Genomic DNA, 26,628 nt, shown 5'->3' with positions numbered 1-26,628 from the left:
TTGTGGACTCATATATAACAAGTTCTGGTATGCATATAGGGTTTGGGTTTGATTAAAAAAATGTAGACTCATATCGGATATGTTTAGGTCAGGTCTTAATGGACTGAACGAATGGCATTTCCGTAAAACATTCTAACACTAAAGGCATTTTCGTATTTAAGTAAACTGGAGCACAAATGACTGAATTTCCAAAACGTCGCCGCTGAATTCAAAATAGGGGGAGAATCCGGATCGGGTGCAATCACATGGCACAAAGTTTGTGCATTATGCACCTGATCGCCCTCAGATGTTTAATGCACAAATATATGTGCAATCCTGATCTTTAACAAAGCAGGTAGAGAAAAAGAAAAAGAAAAGAAAAAGGGAAAAAAAGAACAAAAAATCGTAGCAGACACGCTTCCTCTCCCTCCCTTTTCTTCTCTTTCTTCCTTTCCTTTTTTACGTATTTTTACGTTTTTCTTGCTTCTCTTTCCCGGGAAAATCCGATTCCGGCCCAGATTTCGGAGTCGGAAACCCTAGATCTGAGAATCCCTCCTCTTCTTCTTCCCGATGGATTTGATGTCCGACCGCAGATTCTGATCGGTTTTCGCAGTTCGCCGGAACATATACGATCGGAAGGCGGTAATTGAGTGGTTCCCGCCATTATCAGACGAAGCAAAGATCGGTAACCGTTCTGGATCCAGATGCCGGTCGCTGCCTCCGCGATCTACTTCTTAAACCTTCGCGGCGATGTCCTCATCAATCGCCTCTATCGCGATGACGTCGGGTAAGGAATTCCGTTTATTCCTGCACTTTTAATTCCTTTGTCCTGAGTTGTCTTTCTCTCTATTTGTGTTCTTTTCGTTTTTTGTTTTCTTTCTTGATGGACGCATAGATTTGGGATGAGATTTAGATTTTGAGGTCTTCTGCATGGTTTGTTGATCTCTGATTGTCTTCTCTTTGAGACTGTTGTGGAATACTCGCTTCTGACTAGAAGCGATATAACGTAGATGTGCTCGTTTGTTAGTGTGGATTTGGTGTTTGCTTAATTTACCGATTGGACGCGTTGTGAAGCTAAGGTTTCGTAGTGATTAGTACATAATTTCTGTCAATTTTATTCTTTATCGACGAGCGCAAGTGGATCCCTTGTTTATGGAGGCAAAAATAATTTTGTATGTTGTTTAACTTGAGATTTTTCCAGAAAAACGGATCAAGGTTTATTATTCCACATCGACCAAGTTTTCTGGATTTCTTGCAATTTTATTTTGATTGTTGCCTGTTTGCATAGTTGTTTTACGAGTTGAATGTGTATGATTTCTGATGCCAGATCAAGCATTGTATACATTATGTTTCAATATACTGCAGTCTCTTTATGCTTTGAAAACAACTATTGAATTAACGGGGATCGGATGAGATAGCTGGTGGTTAGGTCGTACTATCATAACCATGGGGTCTTGGGTTATAATCTCACGGGGATTATGCTCCAGCTTGCGTTTCAGAAAAAAAAAGAATATATATGTTCTTATTTGGATACATAAAGTTAGGACGCTCTTGCCCGTTGCTGCTGCAGATTCTTATTATGGACCTTACTCCTACTATCATCTTTCAGACTGGGTTTGGCTATGTTTTGTTACACTTGATCAGTTGTCTCCTTTACCACTCGGAAATTGTTGCCTTTTAAACAGCTTGTACCAAGCAAAAGGACTTTCACAGTTATACTATAAAATTATAATGTCTCCTTTACCACTCGGAAATTGTTGCCTTTTAAACAGCTTGTACCAAGCAAAAGGACTTTCACAGTTTTCAAGTCAGATGAGAGGGTTCCATGTTATAGAATGTTTATACATTTGAGGGTGTGTTTAACTTGTTCCTTGTTGAGTAAAAAAATAAAATTCTTTGTTTTACTTTGTGTTGCTGTAATCCAAAGTCTTGTTAGTTGTGAACACACCTTCTCACACTCGTAACAAAGTTGGTTCTTAAAAGCAACAGATGGAGACTTGATAACAGCTGAGCATGTCTTTTCATTAACCAAATATAACTTAGGCATTTTCTTGATGATTCCTAGTACTTGGGCATGTTTTTTTTAAAGGAGAAAACTTAGGCATCTTGTTGAAAATATCTGTAGAAGTCTCCCTTATGTGAGAGATAGGCAGATGTACATGCAAGTGCAACTTAAGATAAGCTTCTAAAGCCAGAGGAAAGGGTAAAATGTTGTAAGGAAACGTCTTTGAATACATTAGGTTCAATAATGAACCAATAAACGTGCACATGAAGTGCGAATACACACACCCACTACTGGGTAAACAAAAGCAAACAAAAGCACGTAATGTGCCAACACATAAACCCACGAAGGGGCAAAGCCACAAAGGCTACAAAATCTACATCTTCATTATGTGGAGGGGGGTAAAAACCCTTCTCCTACAAGAGGGAGAGCCCTCAAATATATAGAGGGAGAACAAATGAGAGAGAGGGGCCATTGGAGCTCCCTTCTAGTCGTTGGGAGCCCCAACGTTCATATTAATGACCGTTGGGGCCCCAATGACTAGAAGGGTGGGCCCCCAATGGTCTTTCTATTTTGTAATAAAAAGAGAAAAAAAGAAAGAAATAAAAAGAAGAAAAATAAAATGTAAAAAATACAACCATATTTCAATTGAAATATGTGTAAAAGGAAAAAAGACAAAAATACCCTTATCGGGTTTTACAATGATATGTCAATATATATTTGTATATGTATAGAGATATATATGTACATATATACATAGTATATATGTACATATCTCTCTCTATATATATGAATATATGAATATATATATATATATATATATATATATATATATATATATATATATATATATATATGAAATGTTACATTTTAACACCCCCCCTCAATCTTTGCGTGGGGAAACGAAAAGATTGAAGAATACACGAGGAAAAATCTTCAAGGCTTCAAGAATCTTCAGTAAGGATGCCATGGAGATTTGCAAATATCTTCCTCTAATTGACTTTAATGGAGAGCATCTTCTATGATTTATCCAAGGTACTTCTTTTCATCTTATCTTCAAGATCCTGTGGAACAAACAAAAATAAAAAATAAAAAAATCCAAGTAAAAGATATATTTGCACTTTAATCAAGTGAAATATTCCAAATAAGATGAATTAACCAAAAACCATATCATATGATTCATCCAAAAGTAATGGTGCAAAAAAATATTCTATGCATAGTAAAAACACAATTATTTTATTTGAAGCACAGGATTTGACAGAACAAGATAATTACTTATGTATGCAAAATGATTTTAGAAAACCAATTTTCATAATCATATACCATGTTAAAGAGTGAGCGGAAACGAATTACAAGAATGCATAATGCATTCATAAGGTCCAACATTGGACAAACATAACCTCATAACGAGGAATAACACAATGGTCCACTAAGGGACACCACAAGAAGCCTACGAAGAGGCATAAGTTGCACATAATTTATTGAATGAGGGCCTAAAGGCCATAATGAGCATATGCATATAATATCATGAAATGAATCAACACTTAAAAGAGTCATTAATGAACATGCTCCAATCATACTTTAGTCAAGTAATATTACTTGAGCTTACAAGATAGAAAGACAAGTGTTATTGATTTTAGCAATTCTTTTGAAAGCGATTTCAAGAAGAAAATGCTCAAGAGCATAAAAGGAGTGTATAAAACACAAGAGTTCAAAAGGTTTTAAGTTCACTTAAGAGGCAAAATAATGAGTGTTATTTGAGTAGAGAACCTTACACATTTAGGAACATCTCATTCAAATGATTGCAATTACAAAAACTCATTTTGCATATCAAATACAAAGGTGGCCAAAACCATAAGCACTTAATATATAGATTAAATGTCAAAAAATCAATTTGATTTTAAAATATGCATATTAATGATATGATTCACTTGTATCATTAGAAGACAAAATATGAATGAAATTTCACAAATTTCAATAATAGTTCATCCACTACAAGCAACTACCTCATTAGTCTTAAAAAACTCACAAATCAAGTGTATAAGCTACTAGAACAAGAACATAATCATAATGCCATTAAAGGCCAAAAGACACACACAAAGGTGTGTATAAACACCTCTTGTCTTAATGTAATAGTACTTGAAATGAGTGTATCAACGACAAGAACAAGAGAATACACGCCAATATGGACCAAAAGCATCTCTTGTCTTCGTAAAAAGATACTCAAAATCAAGTATGTTAAGCTACTAGAATAAGAGTATCAAACCAACCATGGGCTAAAACACAATACATCTTTTGTCTACATAAAATGACACTTGAAATGAGTGAAAGAAGTCAGCCATGGGCATACATCTCAGCGACTAGAACAAAGACACAAATGCCAACATGGACTAAAATCACACACCATTGTGTGAATCAACGTGCCTTGTCTACATATAATAACACTCAAGACAAGTGTGTTCAGCTATTAGACTAAGAGAACAAAGCCAACAAAGGGCTACCAACACACAAAGGTGTAATAAAAATCTTGTCTACATATGATAACACTTAGATAAGAGTTATAAAAGGCGAAGACTTTTGAGGCAATTAGACTTGTAATGACAAACATATAACAAATAAATCATTGATTTTAATATACCTTAAAACATTTAAGGTTCTAACCATCATATATCCATCACAGGTTCACATAATTAAGAGCATCCATAAAAACAATGGCAAAAAAATAAATGAGTGATACACTCATAATTAGAGATCACATAACAAGTCATTTTAGGGTCAAACTACAAGTTGACAACCTAAAATGACGTAACATGAGGTGCCCATAACTCACCTCAACAAACATCTCTAAAAAAAAAATAATAAGGCCAAACAAATGATGCATCAAACAACCTGTGATGAATAAATATAAATGTCATAAAAAGGCAAAAAACACTTTAAGGAAACATTTTTCAAATAAAGATCCAACATAATCAATCACAACAATGTCTTATAACAATAATTTTGCATAAACATGAATTATGCTTAATCATGATCAAATCTTCAAAACGAAGTCATTTATATCAAAAGACTTATTTATGCCACAAATACAACATAAAATATTAAGCAACGTCATGTGCAAGAACCGATTTGGAATAATCCAAGAATCAAATCAAGCCTTTAACTATGATAGATATAAAGTGCAATTATATGCACATCAAATGATAATAGATGCATTTTTACGCAATACAAGATGTCGAATGACAATAATCTTAATATAAGCAAATAACAAATTTAGGACAACATAAGCATTCATAAAGATGGTAAGATTATGAAGTTTGAAAATCTCATGAAAACCACTATTGTAACTTTAAAAATGATATTCATAACCAATCTTCTCACAACAACCATGAAATCTTCACAAAGAGTATATACTCATAAAAAGATTACAAGGACCGAAAGGCCTCTCAAAGAGAGTTCAAACACATAATCCCCAAAGGAGGGTACACACGAAAAAAAGAAAAACTTCATTAAAGTGGGAGAAAATCCCAACAAAGAAGAATAATAAGATTGCACTATGGCATAAATCAAACATTTATTGATGAGGAGAAATTCATAATTTTATAAAAAACATATTACTTAATAGGTTATAACCAACTCCTAATGCAATAAGTATGCACCAAACATTAATGAAGACCATAAATTTTATAATGAAACACACTCTTGAAATTAATTTGAGGAATCTTTTAAGAGTAAAAAGATGCAAAGAGAATAACCATATTTTATAAGATCATTTTAAAAACTTAATTCAACCGGTATTATAAGATGCCTTCTTAGTCAAATATTGCTCATATGAAAATGACACATTAGGTAGGGGAATCAAAACTTAATTAGGAATTTTTCATAGATAATATATGTCAATTATTTTTCAAAGAGACACATGATATTACGAGAAGCCTCATATAGGACTTTTTAGTGGATAAACACATACATTCAATACGAACCAATCAACTATGATGAGAGTCTAGAAGAGTATGTGATCAATAGTTTTACACTACATATCTCATAAACATTTTAACATAACTTTCTTAAAGACTTACCTTTCATATAAAATGTATTCTTATAAACAAAATTAGGTATAAAATATAAGTTCAAAACTCCAATAGTCATAAATTTTTACCGACCCATTAAAGCATGTTTTGAGCAATCATATATTTAATTTTTTGAAAAAAATAAGTTCACCTGTTTTAAAAAATTTCAAAGAAAGACATACGAAAAGGTATAATATACGAAAAGAGTTCAATGGAATGTTAATAATCCAAACTCATAATGACAAAGAGAACACATATGCAAAACATATCTAATTCTTCATAATGCACGACACTTAAAGGAATGGAATGCATACCGAATAACTTTAAGAAAGAAAAGAGTGAGAGAAATGAAAACTTCACCATTTTTCTTTAAAATTTCTTAAATAGCATGTTTCCCGATGCAACAAAGAACAACTCGATCCCAACCGTGCTCTGATACCATGTAAGGAAACGACTTTGAATACATTAGGTTCAATAATGAATCAATAAATGTGAACATGAAGTGTGAATCCACACACCCACTACTGGGTAAACAAAAGCACGTAATGTGCCAACACATAAACCCACAAAGGAGCAAAGCCACAAAGCTACAAAATATACATCTTCATTATGTGAAAGGGGGTAAAAACCCTTCTCCTATAAGAGGGAGAGCCCTCAAATATATAGAGGGAGAACAAATGAGAGAGAGGGGCCATTGGGGCTCTCTTCTAGTCGTTGGGAGCCCCAACGACTAGAAGGGTGGGGCCCCCAATGGTCCTTCTATTTTGTAATAAAAAGAGAAAAAAAGAAAGAAATAAAAAGAAGAAAAATAAAATATAAAAAATACAACCATATTTCAATTGAAATATGTGTAAAAGGAAAAAAGACAAAAATACCCTTATCGGGTTTTACAATGATATGTCAATATATATATTTGTATATTCATATATGTATAGAGATATATATGTACATATATACATAGTATATATGTGCATATCTCTCTCTCTCTCTCTCTCTCTCTCTCTCTATATATATATATATATATATATATATATATATATATATATATATATATGAAAAGTTACATTTTAACAAATGTTTCCTTAACTTGCCAGTGAATAGAATAGGTTGATAACAATATCAACATCGATTCTATTGAGATTGGAGTAAGGATAGGATAGTGTTGACGGAATGTAACAGAGTTTCCATATTTAAAAGTACCTCCTAGACGCCCTTTTTATTTGGGAATATTTACAGAATTGCTGAGCTATACTTGTAAAATAAGTGATTTTTGGAAACCTTGCTGAGTATATTTTAACTTTTGTTGGTTAATCTCATATATTTTCCAGTTATGTAAACGGTTTCTTAGTATATTTTTTCTTTTATTGGTTAATCTCATATATTTTCCAGTTATGTAATCATTTTTTTAGTTACTTTTATATGTTAATCTCATATTTTTTAGAATAATCTCATATATTTTAACTTTTGTAGGTTAATCTCATATATTTTCCAGTTATTTCAGTTATGTAATAAGTTTCTTAGTATATTTTAACTTTTTTTGGTTAATCTCATATATTTTTCAATTATATAATCAGTTTTTAGTTACTTTTATATGTTAATCTCATATTTTTTAGTACTTATTTGAGATTTTCTATTTCTTATTGGTTGTTATTTCACAAATAAAGCATTTCTTTATTTATTTGTATTTTTAGATATTTTTTTATAATTTTTTAAAAGTTTTCAAAAAAATTTTTTGAGGCTTACGCTTTACGCCTCGCCTCGGTTTTTGGTGGAGCGCCTCGCTACGCCTCAACACTTTTCACAAAACTGGAGTCAACTTAGAGATATCCATGAGAGAGCCATCTACAATGCAAAAGGCACCACTACATGGCCTACAATTGGTTAGTATAGACTTATTAGAGGTCATATGACATGACGCTCCTAAATCTATCAACCAACCAGAACCAATCCTAGGGATACTTGTATAAGCACAACCAGAGGTACCAGAAGGAGTAGCTGAGCTATATGACGCTGATTGTGAAAGGAGATGTTGGACTTGCTGTGTCAACTGATTGAGCCTAGAAGACACAGAGGCCTGCACATCCATGGAGGAGGTGAAGACCATCACATATATGTTCTCATCATCTTTTCTTACACTCTTCTCCCCACAAGATGTATTGGACATAACATCACTTCCACCCATCTTCACATTCTTTCTCTTTAATGTTGGACACAACTTCTTCATGTGCCCCATCTCCTTGCAGTAGTGACATCGCACGCTGCTCATGTCATACTTGGGTGTTCCAATCTTGGGCCCATCATAACTACTTGACTGCATAGATGCAACCATAACTGAGTCACCAGCAGGATATGACTAAATAGACTTCATCTTAGTCCCTTCCATAATGAGCTCAGAAGGAGCTTGAGTACAAGGAGAGAGGAATGTCCTGTGAATTATGGCTCTTCTCACGTTGATGAATTCAGGACATAGTCCTATAAGAAACTCTATCACCCTCACAGTCTCCATAGCTTGGGTTTCAGCATCCATGCAGGCTTTACAATCCTTACATTTATCACTTCTTGCACTTTTCAATTAAGGCTAGTGAATCCCACAATAACTGCATCTCAGAGTCGAAATCCTGGACAAACTTGCTTCCTTGCCTCAGTGACCTCAAATTGTGCATTAACTGATACAACCGAGCCTAGTTTTCCTGCATGTATACTTGATTCAGATAGCCCCATGCATCATTGACTTCCTGAAATTTAGAGATATTCATTGCTATCCTTGGTTCTACCGAACCAGGAATCCATGACTTTACTTTGGCATTATTCATCTTCCATTCTTTCAACAAAGCCTCTTGATTTGGATCACTGGCATTAGGCTTCACACTAATCCCATCCAAATAGCCTCCCAATCCTTTTCCTTCAATCACCGCTACCATGAAATCCGACCAAATTCCATAGTTGGTCCCATCGAGTTTTACTGGAGTTAACTGTATAGGATCTCCCTTCATTCTTACTTCTACCCCTAACTACAAGATAGTTGCTGCACAAGAACCACCAAAAAATACTAGAAATATGTTCGATCAACACAGTCCCCACCAGCAACTTCCACGATGCTCACGTCAACAGTGAGGCACGTACCCTAAGGCAGGATGCAGTAGACCACCAGAATGAAAGCTCCAGACCTTCCTTCACTCACTAATGGCTTCCCCCAGATTTTATAATGGCTCTGATACCATTTACAAAATTAGGGTATACAAGCATATATGCATACCAAGAAGAGAGGAAGAGAGGGAGAAAACAAATGAACTTTCATTAGCTTCAAAAGAATGATAGGCTACGATATAAAAGGAACGTTCTCTTTAGTGTTCCACAAGAAGACAAAAGTATTTGACTATAATGCCTATGACTATGTTACAGAAATACCCCTAAACAATGAACATATATACAGCTTAAAGTGGGTAACATATACACATTGGTAAGATGCATACTACATTCCTTAACAGAAATCACTTTTAATCAACCATCTAAAAACTATATAACCACAATAATCAATGGAAATGCAATTAGAATCTTAGTAGATTAAGCTATTGATAGATGTGAATTTCTTGACCATAGCAAATGATAAAATTGAAACTGCAATAGAGGCAATCCTTTTCCTTTGGTAAATGAAAATTTCTTATCCTGCATCAAGAGTTGGTGATTAATCTTTGTGTAGTTTCGGTGGCTCTAGTGAATGAGAGAGGGCGCCCTTATAAGGGATAAGTTGTTTAGTGCCTGTAGTAGTAAGAAGGGTGTCATGTCTGAAAGACCTTGATGCACAAACAAGCTTAGCAAAGTTTCTGATAACTAGAGGATAACACAATGATTTTAATTTTCAGATAGCTATGGCCCTGTCCATCTGTTGATTGCTGTTGTTGGTATTAATTGACATCATAGAGTGCTTGCTGATGACAGAATTAGGGTTGACACAGTGGCAAGCCTGGAGTTTATACTGAGATGCAAGAAATGGTCCTTGTTAATGCAACAAAAAATGAATAAGTTAATCAATCTCATAATTTGTCGAACTTGCAAGATCGAGATGCACTCTAGAGAGGTTCAGTCAGTGGTAACAATCATCAACAGTGATTTGCATTATGAAAGGTCCATTTAGAGGGGTTTGACATGTCTTTGACAAATTTGCTTTCGAAGGAAAATCACGCATGGGTAATATTATAATTTTAGCGCTGCAATATTCTTTTTTCTCAGAAAATAAAACACTACTATATTGCTGGGACCAAATTAAGTGGCCAATGCATATGAATGCCCATTATGATACACAGATTGCTTTATGTAGAGCACACTTTAGTTTATTATAAAAAAACTGTGCTGTGTTGCCTTCCTTTGATGGTATATGTTCATCATAAACCTTTTTTTTCTCTTTTATTTATTTTATTTTGCATCTTTTGCTACTTTCTGCCTCATTGGTGACTAAAATTTTAATATCTAGTGCTTTATTTTTATTTTTTCTGTTCATACCTGCCACAACTGGTTAACTATGGACACCTTCTTCAGTGGAAATATGGTGGATGCATTCAGAATGCATATAATGCAAACAAAGGAACTTGGTACCTGTCCTGTTCGGCAGATTGGTGGTTGCTCTTTCTTATACATGAGAATTAGCAATGTGTACATTGTGATTGTTGTCAGCAGCAATGCCAATGTTGCTTGTGCATTCAAGTTTGTTGTTGAGGTACACATTATAACTTTGGTGGAGTGGTGATAGTTATAAGCTAAAGCTTTTAATAGTAGTAATGTTCGATATCTCAAGCCAGTATCATGTTAGAAATGCTTCTCTGTTATGCCACGGTAACATATAGTGTACTTCACATTATGGATTTAGTTATCCTTTCATCTCTTGTTTTCCTATTGGTGAATGTCTTATGTGGGAAACAATGTTGTAATTATCGTATTGGAACCCCTATCGCATGAGCCTGAGATACGTGTGTATCATACCATATCTTAAGATATGGAAAAACTTGAATTAAAAATCACAAAAAATCTGTAAGATTACAAAAAACAGAGAAAAATCTCCAAAAAATCAAAAAATTCAAAAAGAAAATCATAGAATGTAATAGAAAAAAAGAACATGAATATATGCATTATGAATAATTAAACATAAATATGCACTAGTAAAACATTCAAAACGAAACTGATAACAATCATAACACTACTAATAAACATTTAACAAAAGTCACAACTCACAAGCATGATGATATCAAAGTTATATATTACATAACAAAACGAAAGAAGAAGCACCCTAATATATCAATCATAATGAAAACCCTCCAGGGTTCGGATTTGAGGGTTAGATGGCAAACAAATGTCTATGTATGTTGTAAATGAGCGGATTTAGGGTAAATCACACCACTACGACTCAGTTTTGAGGGTCAGAACCCAAAAAATGAGTGTGAATGATGGGATTAAGGGGGCTTAAGGTATAATAGGGGCTTTAGGGTTTGATTTTGAGGGTTAAAAGCCGAAAAAAGGTTGGGTAGGACAAAAATGGTAAGATTTGAGGCAAATCACACTTTTAGAGGTCGAATCTAGCAAAAGCCTCAAGTTTTACAGTGAATTTGATCTCAAAATAAGGTGGGTGGGCTTAGAAAAGAGGTTTGGGAAGGGAGAACATGCAAAAACAGGGTTCAAAATGACCCTTGAGGGCTAAAAAATGGCCCTCATAAGTGGTCAGACGACACTTTTTTTGGTGCCAAAAAAGTTAAAAAAGGGGTTGGCTCGTACAATATGGGGGTGTATCGTACGATACACCCATGTATCATATATATAACTCATATTGTATCGGTACGATAATCGTATCGAATACGATATGCCCCTCATGTCATATTGGTTTCCTCACCGATACTACAATATAGCGTATTGTATCGTATGATACGATACAATAATGATAACACTGTTGGGAAGATCACTTGGCTATGATTCATCATCATGTTGAATGTTTCAGCCTTCACATTGAAGCCATTCTCTGGCTAGTAATCATCTTCTTGGTTTTAACCTCAGAACTTCATTCCTATTGTTCCGATTTTCATCGTTTGTTAAAATAGTTACTTTGTCTTTGTTGTTCTTAAGTACTCTTTGTTATTGGTATGCTTATCCTTTTGGTTGCTGTTTGTTGAAGTTGCGCTCAGTTTTTTGCACTTCTGCTCAGATTTGCCTAATAACCATGAGGATGATATTACTTGTTCATGTTGTTCATACATGACTCAGTTTTGTTGACAGGCTATAATAATCTGACCTAGTATCCTTGTGCAACAGGCGGTGGCTCTATTTAAATCTTATTTTGGTGATGCCTTTGATGAGGATGCAATCAGGAATAACTTTGTTCTAATATATGAGCTTTTGGATGGTATGCATTCTAATCTTATATTCAATTTGTAAAGAATATTTTTGTTCTATTAGGGATTTGGTGCTTTTATCAAATTTTTGTTATAATACAGATCTTCATTTCCAGTGTTCTTTGCAGCTGCATATTGTGTTGCTTCATTGTTGTGATTATCCAAGCTTAATAAAGTTGCCTCTTTTATAAGTCTAATTATCATTCAGACTTGTGTTTAATTTTTGTTTTCATGTTCATTCTGGTTTTATTTGTTTTCTCTGTTTTTATTAGTCAGCTGTTTGCTGGAAGGGTATTGTTACATTCTCTGTCACATGGATATGGCTGCGGATACGGGGATACAATTGTTCTTATGAAGTTTTCAATATGACTAGTATTATAGTATACAAGGGGACATGATATGCGAGCCAAAATTGGGTGTCTGTGTGACATGGTTACATTATTCCATGCTTGTATTTTGGTGAGGATAAATTAGTGGCTTGCTGAACTGTGGAGGCTAACTAGTGGGTTGCAGTGCCTCTCACATTGAAGAAACAAATTTTAAGACAACATCAAGGCTCTTATAGCCTTGTTGTAATAATGTCAAGTATTCGCAGAAGAAGCTGCAAGAAGATAGGATGCATGTGACTGAGATGTTATGTGGGTGCCTAACTGAGTTGGATCCACTGGGTTTTGTTAGACCCATTTTTGAAACGTGTCTAAAATCAGACCAATCCAAATTGATTCAGGTTTGGGTTCTGGATATGACTGAAATTATCGACTCAAATGGCTTAATTGGTTTGGGCATAAATTGGGTCAGATATAAATGGGTTGGGTTTTAAGCAAGACCCCTTTCTTAATTGGGTCTAAAAATTGGTCTCAAGCCTGGGCCAATTTGATTTGGGTTCAGGTATGGGTAGTATGATTGTCATTATAAAGTTATAAACTTTTATGGGATAATGGCTTCAGGTTTTATACAGACCATTTTTTTATTGGCTCAGATATTATCATTGATCAGGATTATGTATGAATAAACTCTACTATAAACACTTGTTTTCTAATAAACTCTACTATAAACACTTGTAATTTGAAAAGCTTATAAGAATCACTATCCTTTTCCCCATTAGGATATCATAAAGAAAACTGATTGGATTAATGCTAATGAATCAATAAATGTTTATATACAAGGATTTGAAGCAATCCGGTCTTAGTGTATTTGATTAAAATTGGGTTGGGTATAACCTCTTTAGAGTTTAACATGAATTTATTTGGTTTTAAAATGGTTTTTGGGTACAAGTAGAGTTTAGATGATGGGTCTGGTCCCACATGGTTCAGGTTCAAGTCAGGTAAGAAATGTGTTCTTGAGTACAAACTTGGTTCGGTTCAAATCAGCTCGGGTACATATTTCACGTAACAATTTGAGTCGGTCATAAGATGGGTCAGGTACAAACAAGTTTGGATCTATGTTTTTCTTACCCAAAGACCACCCTTTTTTTGAGACGGGCCTAATTTTTTAGAACCGACTTGAATGCATGGATCTATCGTGATCAGGTTGGGTATCCTTGACCAGTTACATAACTAATATTATGCTATGATGAATGTTTGGGGTAATGAAAAAGATAGCACCATGAAAATGAAAGTTAAGAAGCACTTTCAGAAAACTTGGGTGCGGGGAGTATATATATATATATATAGTCTTATTTTACACATTATTTTACACTAATAAAATAAACAATTATCATCACCCGAACTGTGCGAGCTTGGGTTCACTGGAACCCAGAGAGAGAGAGAGAGAGAGAGAGAGAGAGAGAGAGAGAGAGACTTCGCAGGATACTGCATGCCGGAGAGAGCTTGTGCTGAGGAGGAGGAGCATCAAAAGAGCCCATGCTGAGGAAGATAGCATTGAAGGAGGATCAAGGAGGAGGAGGGGGGAGTTGTGTCCTAACCCTCTTTTTTGTGTCTGTGTTTCTTGTCGTTTTAACTTTTTTAATACTAGAAAAAGGACAAAAATGAACCCAGTCAACATTGACCGAGTCCATTTTTGGACACATATAGTCTCAGGTATGGGTTGACCACACCCAAGATGTGTTAACCGCACATGGTGAGGTGAGATCCGTGTCTTGCTGCACCGGGTGCCTTACCCGCACCTGCATCCACAGTGTGCATTAGGTTATATGAAGAGTCCATGTGACATAGTTAAGAAGTATCCTTTCAGGTGATGTGGGAATCTACTGCAAAAAATTGAAGATCACCTGTATGAAAGTTTCATGTGATAGAGGTTCAAATAACTAATGAAAAGGGAAGAAGACTAGGAAGGTTTTGCAGGAGGGAAGTGAGAGGTGATATGAAAAAGTGGACCATCATGCAAAACCTACAATCTTCTTACATCCCTCTGCATAGAAGGGGCGGGGATTTGTGGCCACGGTTATTATTGTTTTGAAGCATCAGAACAGCAGATCCTAAGGTAGTTGTTTAGGTGGAGACTTTCTCGTTTGTAGCATGATGTATTATAGTTACAAACAAGGAAAAAAAGAATAAAATGGATGACCCTTCTGACTGATTTTAATATGTAATCATGTGTGAATTATTATATTTTCTGCATGGTGCCTTTTGTTCTTTAGTATGATTAGAGATGGATTTGTATAACAATTCTTAAAGTGTGACGATATTCTTCACAATAGAACTTGTGTGTATGGTTTGAGTTTATGTTAATTGCTGGTAGGGTTTCTGGCACTTTTTTGGTGCAACCATGTTTGCGTGTTTTCTAGTTTTGTGTCAAGCATGACCCATATTGGGCAATTATAAAATCAAGTATGATCATGTTTTTTCTTGTGGCCCTTTGGAAGTTAGAGTTATTTGTGGAATAGGCTTGTGGCATTGACGTGAAAGGGTAGGGATGACTATATTGCTGGGGGCAAACTCCGTGCTAATATAAAGCGCATGGATACAAGCTATGCCTTGGGATAAAAGACAATTCTGAATCAGCTTTGTCTATGAAGAAGGAAGATATAAGTACTGCAACTATGAATTTATAATTTTTTTCTCATCTAATCATTCAATAACTCCTAATGGGATCTTATAAATAAACTGATAATGACGTTGGAACTAGATATAGAGCTTCAGTTTTAAATAAGTCTATTTTGTGGCACCAGAGACCGGGGCATATTTCCTGCTCTAGGTTGCAAAGTTTAGTGTTCTTGGGAAGTTTTGGAAAATCCAAGTTGGTTGTGTCAAATCATGTCAAAGACCGTGTGAGTTGTAGATTGGTCAAGTGTCATGCCCTGCCATTTAAGTCTAGTGATAGGGAATCGGATAGTCCTTTTGATTTGGTACATTAAGATGTATGGAGTCTTTCTCCTGTTGTGTCAAAGGAAGGATCATCCTATTTTGTGACTTTCATAGAAAATTTACATCGATATTTTTTATGAAAAATATAAGTGACCTTTTTTAAATCTTTAAGCGCTTTTGTGTTATAGTTGAAAATCAATTTGCAACTAAGATTAACACTCTGAACTGACTTTGGTGGTCAATATATTAGCTTTGTGTTTGAAAGGTTCCTGCAAGAGAAATGTGTGGTTCATCAAAGATCCTATCCCTACACTCCTGAGCAAAATAGTGTAGCTGAGAGGAAAAACCGATATATCTTGGAGACAACAAGAGCTCTTCTGTTTGAAGGAGTATAACGTAAATCATATGCCTTCTGGAGTACTTAAAGGTATATCCCCTTTTCAAAAATTGTACGAAAAAACTCCAAATTATGATATGCTGAAGGTGTTTGGTTGTGTATGTTTTGTCTTGCTAGCAGGCAGATACAAAGATAAGCTATCTCCTAAGGTTGCCAAGTGTTGTTTTTTTGGTTTCTTTGATGGTAAAAAAGTGCTATGATCTTGTTGGAAGGAAAGTGTGAATATCTCAGCATGTTTTTTTCATGAGTGTTATATTTTAGTCTGCATGGAGAAAAGACAAAAAATGTGACTTATCTTTTTTTATTCCCTTTGAAGAAAAGGAAGGAGAGAGAGAGGATGGAGAGTCAAGGGGAGAAAGGAGACAAGTTTTGGCTACAAAAAATAGGTTTGGTGAAACCTACTCAAGGCGACATAAAGATGTGACTGAAATTCCATTTTCAGATCAAATGGAAGAGCAGATAAGTGAAGAGGCCAATCTTGATTCTATTCTTGCAACAACTGATATAGGATAACAACAAAACTTAGAGTTGTCATCTTCTTCTTTCGCGTCTTCTTAGGTACGTAAAAGTTCTAGACCTCTCGTTTTGTATCCTATTAGTCTTTTGCTCCCCATCATCGTGTATTCTTAGACTCAATCCATTCATATGTTGAGCTTGAGTCCTATGCAGAGGTAGCAGGAGTGACAAAGAGTTATGGTTGATGAAATGAGTGCACTTGGAATGCAAATATGAGCACTAGTAAAACCTCCTCCAAAGAAAAATATTATTGGTAGCAAATGGGTGTACAAGGTAAAGACAAAGGCATATGAGTCGGTGAAGAGATATAAAGCCAGGTTGGTAGCTAAGGAATACAGTCAACGTTTTGGAATTGATTTTGCTGAAACTTTTACTCTTGTGGCTCATATGACCATAATTCGTATACTACTAGAAGTAGCTGCCATACAGTAGTGGGATCTCTGACAGTTAGATGTCAAAAATGCATTCTTGAATGGGGATTTGCAAGAGGAAGTGTATATGGAACTACCACAAGGATATTCAGATCTAAAAGGTAGAGTTTGCAGACTTCGCAGAGCTCTATATGGACTCAAACAAGCACCTCAAGCTTGGTTTGAGAAGTTCAGTTCAGCTGTGAGATTACTTGGTTTTGTGCAGAGTTAGCATGATCTTGCTTTGTTTGTGTCTTCCTCTGCACTTGGTAAATGTATATTGCTTATTTATATAAATGATATGAATGTCACTGGAGATGACATAAATAAGATTGAAGAGACCAAAAAGAAATTGTCCAACATGTTCGAGATGAAAGATTTGGGGCGGTTAAAATATTTTCTCGGGCTTGAGATAGCTTACTCTCCAAGGGGATTGTACTTGTCTCAACATAAGTTTGCTATATATCTAGTTGTGAAAGCAAGATTAGCTTATGACTCAAAAGTATTAAATTCTCCCATGGAGTCAAATTTGAAGATGAGGGCTGTTGATAGTGTTGAGCTAAAGGATCTTGTAGTATACAGGCAATTAGTTGAGAGCCTTATATATTTAACTATATTTTGAGCATATATAACTCATGCAGTTCATGTAGTCAGTGAATTTATGAGTGATCTCATATCAGTTCACTTGACAATTGTACTCAGAATCATCAGGTATGTCAGAGATTCTATGCACTATGATATTTTTTCTCATCTTCATTAGACAGAGTTGAGAGATTTTTGTAATGCTGATTTTGAAGGTTCCACTAGAGATAGACTTTCCATCACAGGGTTGTTTTTTTAGAATCTCCTTGATTTCGTGGAAGAGCAAGAAGCAGCAAAGAGTTGCTTTGTCTACTGCAAAAGCATAATACAGAGCTATGGCTCACATTGTGGCTGAGATTATTTGGATACAATGTTTACTAAATGAATTAGAAATTTCATGTGAAAAGAAAACTCAGTTATATTGTGTGGCAATATAAGTTCTATTCATATGGCTAAGAATCCAAAGTTTCATGAGCGCACAAAGGACATTGAAATAGACTGCCATTATACAAGAAGGGCTTGTTAAGATGGGATTATAGCTTTGGAGCATGCTTGTTCAAAGAATCAAATTTTAGATGTGTTTACAAAAAGTCTTTCTCCTTTGCATTTCAGTTCTTTTCTTTTCTTTCCAAACTTGGAATGATTCCTTTACATCCTTTCAAGTTTAAGGGGGGTATTGAAAGTCTATGTAATATAATGTATTACAGTTATGTGTAATGTCACTACTTAGGTCTTATCGTACATACGCTACTAAAAGGGGTATATTAGACTTTTTGCTCTTTCTTTTTGTTGTACACTAAAGGGGTCAACCCTTTTTATGTTAGTGAGCCCCCTCCCCCCCCCCCCCCCCCCCCCCCCTTCACATGACATTGCGTATTGAATGAAACTTAGTTTTCTTCTCTACTTTTGAACCCTTTGTAAACCCTAACTTCTTTCCCTCTTTCTTTTCTCATAAAGTCCAACAATGACCAGTACACCACAGAAGGCCCGAGATATTTTGAGAGTTGACAAGTGAGAACAACCTTGTCTGCTAGTTCTATTCCAAAGGGAAACAAATTGGTGAGCCGATGGATGGAGATCTATGTCACATTAGGTGCGGGTGCGGAGGTTATGGCACATCAATTTCAAAAAACATGGGTGCAGGTATATATATATATATATAGATAACTGAACTTGGTTAGGGTTAATCGAATCCACTTTTAGACAGAAATGGACCTTAGTGCAGTTGATTTCACCTGACACAGAGGAAGCTGTGTCCAAATATCGCACCCGCATCGGTGCGGGTGCGTTGACCTGTTAGAAAAGTCCATGTTACAGAGATGGAGATATGCGTTGTTGCCAATCCATCCCATTTTGAGGGTAAGTTCCTGGATGTTCCCCTAACCCAACCTAGGAATGGACTGTAGGGAACCGCAGCATGGGGAATGTCTGCTGCTCAACATTTTTATCTTATTGTTGGTGATGGTGGTTGTCTAACATCATGTGCTTGTAGGGGGTATAAAACTGTGGAGCATGACTTGAATGATTGCTTCATAGGCATTTTGATTTGTTTCTATATTATTCACAGTGAATGGCATTATTTGATCATCATTGCCATTCAGTTAGGGGAATAAAAGGGCTGTTAGTGTTGGATGAATTGCATTTTCTGCTCTCTACCAGTCTACCTACTACTATTTGTTTCTTTATTTGTCTGTGCTTGATGAAGTTCTCATTTCATCAAATTATTGTAATTACTATTACTATGTTGATGCTGATGATGTTGATGGCTGTTATTATTGTCATTCTTGTTGTTTGTGTTTATCACCAACTTACTGCTGCTGTTGACTTTTATATAGAAATCATGGATTTTGGTTACCCTCAAAATCTCTCTCCTGAAATTTTGAAGTTGTACATCACACAAGAAGGAATTCGATCTCCATTTTCATCCAAGGTTAGGCCTCAACCTGTGTATGTTTAACACCACTAAGTTTCTAGCATTAAGTTGACTTTTTTTTTTCTCTTCGTTCTGCAATAGCCAGCAGATAAGCCAGTACCAAATGCAACTCTGCAAGTTACAGGTGCTGTTGGCTGGAGACGAGAAGGTCTTGTTTACAAGAAGAATGAGGTATCTTTATTTTCTTTTGTTTGCGAGGAATCTGTGGCATGGTAACCATATGCTTGCAACACATAATTCTCAAGCTCTATATATGACAGGTTTTCCTTGATATTGTGGAAAGTGTGAATCTGTTGATGTCTTCAAAAGGTACATGTTGGTTTGTTGCAAAGTGCTAATCTTTCCTTTTGCAGCTTTCTGTTTACACTGTCTTAAATGCAGGTAGTGTTTTGCATTGCGATGTGACTGGGAAGATTCTCATGAAGTGTTTTCTCTCTGGTATGCCTGACTTGAAGTTGGGATTGAATGACAAAATTGGTCTTGAAAAGGAATCCCAGCTCAAATCACGGCCTGCGAAGAGGTAATGAAGAAAGGGAAGCATTACATTATTCCAAAAGTTGAAAGCCAGATAATTTATCATATGTGTGCAACCTGTGCTATTGTGAGTAAATGTGCAGTTTATCTTTAGCAAACTTGGCCCATCTATTTGATAAAGAAGCACTGTTTCATTTGACAGTAAAATCTTTCTTGTTGATTCAATTAAAAAGTGCAAAAAAAGGGGAAAGAAATTTGTAATAAGAACAGACCTAAACTCATGAAGGAAAAAAAGAAATATTCACATAATAAAGTCCTTGAACAAGGAATAGATGCACAAACACACATATGAGGTAGGAGAACAGCAGCAAAGAGTAGGTTGAAAAAAGCTACGGCATCGTTTGGATAACGAGGGGCAAAACTTGGGTTTTAAAAACCCAGGTTTTGCTTTAAAACTAGGTTTCAGCAAACTTAGTTTGCCGAAAACCTGATTTATATTTTGTTTGGATGACCAAAAACATAACAAGCTAGGTTTTTTAACATTAAAAAAAATTTTATATATATATATATATATATATATATATATATATGTTTGGCTATTTTCCAGCCATCTACCAGCCAGAGAATGGCCGGGCTGATACCACCCATGCTAGACCGTACCAACTTGACCAATTGTCTGGCCAGTGGGTGGCTGGAAAACGACCAAATTCAAAAGAAAAAAAATTGATAAAAAGAAAAAGAGAACTGCCATTTCCGACTAACCAGTGGCTTGAAAATTTCTGAGAATGGTGTCATCCCTCTTGCATGGCACCTTCCAGCATTTACTAGCTGTTGGCCGCTCAAAAATGGCCGGAAAATGAAATAGAAAAACACGTAAAGAAAAGGAAAATGGCCATTTTCCAGCCATCTAACAGCCAAAATAGTTATGAAAGGGGCCATCCGTGGATGACAACACCTTCCCTGGAAAATGATTGGAGAATCTCTAAAATTAAGAAAAAAAGGGTAAAATGCCTTACCGTTTTCTGGCGATGGGTCACCGGAAAGCGGTCAGGATGGTGCCGCCCGGTAAGGAGGGCACCATCTGACCCACTTCCGACCACCGTCCAGCCATATGCTGGCCGGACAGTGGTTAGTTTGTTTCTTTGAGAAATGAGGCAGAGAAAAAAAGAGGGAGGGTGGTGGGTGGCATGATGTGCAGGAATGAGGGGCCCGATAAACCTGGTTTGGGGGTGAAAAAAACGCCCCCACCCAGGTTTTGAAGTGCGTTAGCTCCAAAACCTGGTTTTGAAAATGTTACACAAACACTAGGTAACCTGGTTTGTTGCTGAAAACAGGTTTATGCCCAAAACCTGGTTTTTAACCAAGTTTTGGGTGTCATCCAACTGTGGGCTACATTAATTTGGTTTCATACTATAAAAACAACTATCACTATTTTCAGGTTGCATGAAGATTGATCCTTTTTTTCTTTTTCTTTATTTTTTTTTACAGTGATGGTTACAAATCTTTATTTTGCTCCAACTGTGGGCTACATTAATTTGGTTTCATACTATAAAAACAACTAACACTATTTTCAGGTTGCATGAAGATTGATCCTTTTTTTCTTTTTCTTTATTTTTTTTTTGACAGTGATGGTTACAAATCTTTATTTTTCTTTTTTAACCCCCTTATTGGGTTGTTCTTTTGTAAGTGCTGTCATTTGGTACATGTTGCACAATACTTGCATGAACTTATTTCTTTCTTTCCCTATCATATTGAGCCAATGGTATCCGCTTTTTATCTATGGCAGCTGTTTGATTTTATGTAGTGAACTTGGACGCTATATGTAAATGTTTCTACTTGTAACCCAAATTCTCTTCCTTTTTCAGTGGAAAGACAATTGAGCTTGATGATGTCACTTTCCACCAGTGTGTGAACTTGACGAGGTTCAATTCTGAAAAGACAGTCAGTTTTGTTCCGCCTGATGGGGAGTTTGAATTGATGAAGTAAGCTTACATGTCTTCAAGTTACTTTTTCGGTTGTTCTACTTTCAGTTTTGATAAGTTTGGAAACTTATTTATTGGCTGAATATTGACCTAAATCATGATTTGTGGAACTTATTGTTATTTTCCTGAACTGTAATTCATGCTCAACAGCTAAAGCTGTTATCTGCTTGGAGATTAATAAACATTGATTTCACCAAGGCTTCAGAACAAATTTCTCTATACTCTGCTTCTGGAAGAAAATAGAAAAGGAAAAAGACAAAAGATGGGGAGCAATGATGCTAAAAACTGTGTCAATTATCTTTGAATATCTTGCTACACGGTGCCCTTTTCTTTGTGTCCAAGTTTACCATCATTTTAAGTTCATGTGCGAGTGAGCTATATGAGGACCTTGAAGTGGGCGTCTTGCCTTGTTTGTTAAGCTTATTGTGCAGCTTGCAGGCAGGCATTTATGTTATAGGGTTGATTAAGAAGCCATGAATAAGAGACAAAAAGTTTGGAGAGATTAGCTGTGAACCCTAATGACATCGAGTGTGAGGGGCAGCATACATTACAACTTTGAATGTTGTGGTGTATGGTGCAGTGGAGAAAGTGTACTATTGCATGAGCTTGCACTTGGGCATGCTTGTCTTCATTTAGAAATGGGTATCAGTTTGCAGTTCTGGATCGTATTTGGTTGTTCAATCAGTTTTTTCACTCCTCTCTTGTTGACGTGTGTGCTTGTGTGTATCTCTGTGTATGTATGTGTGTCATCCCTTTGTCTAGAGTATTAGGTTCTAAATGACGTACTGTTAACCCTTGATATTCTGGGATGGTTTGGCCAGCAAATCTGGCAGGTCACCATCCAGCAAAGGCCGCAACCTCCATAGGCATGCCAGAGAAAACCATTCACCAAATCTATAGCTCTAGATTTGAGGGACCGTTTCATGTCTGGGTCAAGTTTCAGCTTTGAAGTATTGGTTATTCCTCCCTAGTCTGTGTCAGGCTTTCAGCATTTGACCAAGTCTTGTTGTTGCAAAGTTGAGTTGCTGACTCTGAATATCATATTGCCAGAATAGAGATCTTGGTGAAAAGGTACTGATGTAGATAAACCCTTTTAATGAACTTTGAAATCTTGACTCTTATCTTACTGTATTTGGTTGCTGTTATTGTATTCCTTTTGTTGCAGTGATTCTACCATTTGATTGAGTATCAAAAATATGGTTTTGTTGGTGAACTCTGTTAACAAGTCCATTTTTCATAGGTATCGCATTACTGAAGGCATCAATCTTCCATTCCGGGTGTTGCCAACAATCAAGGAACTAGGAAGGACACGTATGGAAGTGAATGTGAAGGTTAGTAAATTTTTGTGATTGCAGCACTTTGATCTGATTATGGATGCTCAGTACATAAAAGGTTCTATCTATAGGTGAAGAGCGTGTTTGGTGCAAAAATGTTTGCCCTTGGAGTTGTGGTGAAGGTACCTGTGCCAAAGCAGACAGCGAAGACAAGTTTCCAAGTAACTTCAGGCCGGGCCAAGTATAATGCTTCCATTGGCTGCTTAGTTTGGAAGTAAGTACCCATTTCTTATTTGTGTTAGTTTAGTTGATAAGATATAGAATTTGTAATGAGGCACTAAAAAAATAGAAACAAAATTATTAAGGTCAAATCACTGTCATCATCATCTTTCTTGTATACATACACAAATGGGATAATATTGGCTACACTCGTGGGTTCTGAATCATGAATGAAAAGCTCTATTTATTTTCTATTTTTTATTTTTTCACACATCTGACCCTCCATATATGATATACATGGTTGGCTTAGTAGAAACAGGCCCTTGGATCATGTTTTTCCAAGGTGTAAATCGGATTTTTTGGGGTGTTCAGAAATTAACTACCTACAATGTGTGTCATTTTCAACCCTCAAAAAATTGTACTTTAATGTGTAAAGAATACAATACAAGAGTTGATTCCTACTAATTTGACCATGCTGAACACATCCATGGGGTCAGATTTGGTCAACATGACCTGTGCCTATGAGTTTCAGCTAGGGGGGTCGGAACCCACTAGTGTAGCCAATCTTATCCCCACTTAAATTTTATCAATTGGACCTGTCTGTTGGAACAAAAAATTCATTTTTATCTATGAAAAGTTGGTAACAGATCTCTAATTTAACACAAAATACATAAATGTTTGATGGTGTTTTGCATGTGTCCATTCTATGCATGCCATCTTACGGAATTTCCTCTTCAATATATTTGAGTACCTCTTTTTGTCCCCCGAAATTCAAAATAGCACTTCTCTAAGAGCAGTAAGGGATATATCTTGTTTTAACTGAAAGATGCATTGGTTTGATATTTGGTTCCATTTGAAAAAATTCGACTTTGACAACTTTCTGAAGTTTTTTGTTCATAATTGTTCATATTTGACCATGAGATCAACTTGAGTCCAGTAAGTCAGATTCACCAATGCTGTGAAGCCCATATTTATGCCTTAAGCATATGAACTTTTTCAGGATAAGAAAATTTCCTGGACAAACAGAGGCAACCATGAGTGCAGAAGTTGAACTGATCTCTACAATGGGAGAGAAGAAATCTTGGACAAGGCCACCAATTCAAATGGAATTTCAGGTACCTAAATATTTATGTGAATGGAAATTTGAAAATTTTATCATAAGTTCAAGAGCATGTAGTCTCTAGGGTCATGCAATCAAACACCTGATATACTCATTGATGTCATGCTTACAGATCCTGTGTTTATCAAATTTCTTACTGTCAAAAGGAGTTCTCTAGTAAATGATATTTTGTCTGAAAAAAAGAAGATAATTTGTTAATGTCTGTGGCAATGTCACCATTCTATCGCAAATAGTGAACATTGAACATTAGAACGTGCTTATTTAGAAGTTCATCATCTTCTGTGCAAAGATGATCCCGCTGGATTTTGGAAGTCACAATGTGGAATTTGTTTTTCACATACATCTTCTTGCTTCTGGTGCCTGTGCTGACTTGAGATGGTTATTCGTTTGAGGAGCGTGCGTATGCTGAATTTCTTCTGACCTTTGGCAATTTATAAAAACCAAGGAATTCCACTTCGGGTGCAGGAACCATTTCCAATAATGGCGCCCACCATGACAAATCCGAACAAGTGTGGGACAGATTCCTCTTTTTTGACAACGAAGAATGCGTCTGCTGGCTCATAGGAAACCCCTCGGGAAATTTTATTTCTTCACCTTGGGAAAATTTCCACTCTTTCCCAGGTTTTATGTTGTTGATGTGTAGTTCTATGGCCACTGTTATTATGTTGGATTTTACAAGTTTTTTCTTTCAACAGGTCCCTATGTTTACAGCATCAGGTTTAAGAGTGCGGTTTCTCAAGGTGAACTCTCTCTCTCTCTCTCTCTCTCTCTCTCTCTCTGGAAAGTGATGAGGCCTTAATGTCAAATCATTATTGGTAGGTGTGGGAGAAGAGCGGATATAACACTGTTGAATGGGTTCGTTACATCACTAAAGCTGGATCTTATGAAATCAGATGCTAGCTACACTTAATTGCTTATCGTCGTAGTTGGTATCTGATGAGTAGATGCTGAGATCGAGTAAAGCAGAGGAGGGGGATTTGCTATTATCCAGACATAGTGAGGTGTATCCTTCTGCAGTCAGTAAAGAGTTTGCGGTTCTTGTACCATCACCATTTTCATCTTTTAAACATAAAAATTTCCGCATTTTATTCTTTCGGGGTGGAATTTTGCAGTTTGCTCTCGCTGTTGTAAAGTTTTTCTTCGGAGCCCCGTGGGTATGTAAAAAGTATTCTTTTAAAACCCTCATCTGATTTTAAATTTTATGATTTTTTTTATCAAAAGGCACAAGGGATTTATTTCTATTGTTAGATCTATGGATTAATTCATTAAACATATGAGCATATTTACTATTCAGAACAATGCCACTGATCTACGTTTCTTCCAGAGACAATTTTCTTCTTGCATCTTTGAGTGTACCATCACCTGAATTACTGCAAACATAATAACTAATGGAGCTTGACAAGGCGACTTTTGAGCTGCATTTGTTCAAAAAGAAATTGTGTCCAAATTTGGCATTTAGTACATGATAAAGCTAGGATTTGTCTTCTGCTCGAGCTCTCTAGCCTGACAAATTTTCTTCAAAGTTCCCTAATTGTAAAGAATAATGATTCCACCTCTACTGCCAGCGAGGTTTTTCCTTCCCTACGCTGCTCGTGGCCTTTTTCTAAATTCAAGAACTCGATAGTGGAGATTGTATTTGGTGTAAATGTTGATTTTACCCAACTTTTTGGTTCAAAGTCATGTTTGCAAGCTTTATCTGATCAACTTAACCTCATAAACTCGTCCAGCATAGTTCGTTTATTTTTCGATGAGAAGCATAGGTCGTTTTTTACAGAACGCCCATCAGATCAAAAATTTTTTGGGTTGTAAAGTATGATTTTTTAATACTAGAAATTTGGTGCATTGCATGTGATTGTTTTTTGAAGCTCTTACAAATCCTTTTTTCATGTCACAATTACATGATTTGAAACATGTTTTTGATTAAATAAATCTTATATCGTAGTAACGAGTTTTGATCCACGAAAAACCAAGAAAATATTGAAAAGTAGTTTTGCTAGAGCATGGTACAATTGAGGGTAGCGAATATTAACTCT

At 35.9% G+C, this 26,628-nt stretch overlaps 1 protein-coding gene across 1 annotated transcript; it reads left to right on the top strand.

Annotated features, from left to right (window-relative positions):
* The first annotated feature begins 440 nt into the window (after positions 1–440).
* On the top strand, positions 441–25,886 carry LOC149845368 (AP-2 complex subunit mu-like). The gene is made up of 13 exons (XM_089997592.1): positions 441–766; positions 10,585–10,762; positions 12,343–12,433; positions 19,429–19,523; positions 19,608–19,697; positions 19,787–19,835; positions 19,908–20,046; positions 21,866–21,982; positions 23,223–23,313; positions 23,388–23,530; positions 24,476–24,590; positions 25,291–25,335; positions 25,415–25,886. The coding sequence occupies exons 1-13, from the start codon at positions 684–686 to the stop codon at positions 25,493–25,495; spliced, it is 1,317 nt and encodes a 438-aa protein (XP_089853718.1). The 5' UTR covers positions 441–683; the 3' UTR covers positions 25,496–25,886.
* Positions 25,887–26,628: the final 742 nt, after the last annotated feature.

Source organism: Nuphar pumila, chromosome 2, assembly GCF_984573655.1.
Source record: "Nuphar pumila chromosome 2, dmNupPumi1.hap1.1, whole genome shotgun sequence".
NCBI classification, from domain to species: domain Eukaryota; kingdom Viridiplantae; phylum Streptophyta; class Magnoliopsida; order Nymphaeales; family Nymphaeaceae; genus Nuphar; species Nuphar pumila.
This window is presented reverse-complemented; position numbering and strand designations above follow the sequence as displayed.

Coding starts and splice junctions, on each gene's coding strand:
- LOC149845368 (XM_089997592.1), top strand. CDS start 684: ATGCCGGTCGCTGCCTCCGCGATCTACTTCTTAAACCTTCGCGGCGAT. Junction 12,434..19,428: donor AATATATGAGCTTTTGGATG/GTATGCATTCTA, acceptor ACTTTTATATAG/AAATCATGGATTTTGGTTAC. Junction 19,698..19,786: donor TTGTTTACAAGAAGAATGAG/GTATCTTTATTT, acceptor TATATATGACAG/GTTTTCCTTGATATTGTGGA.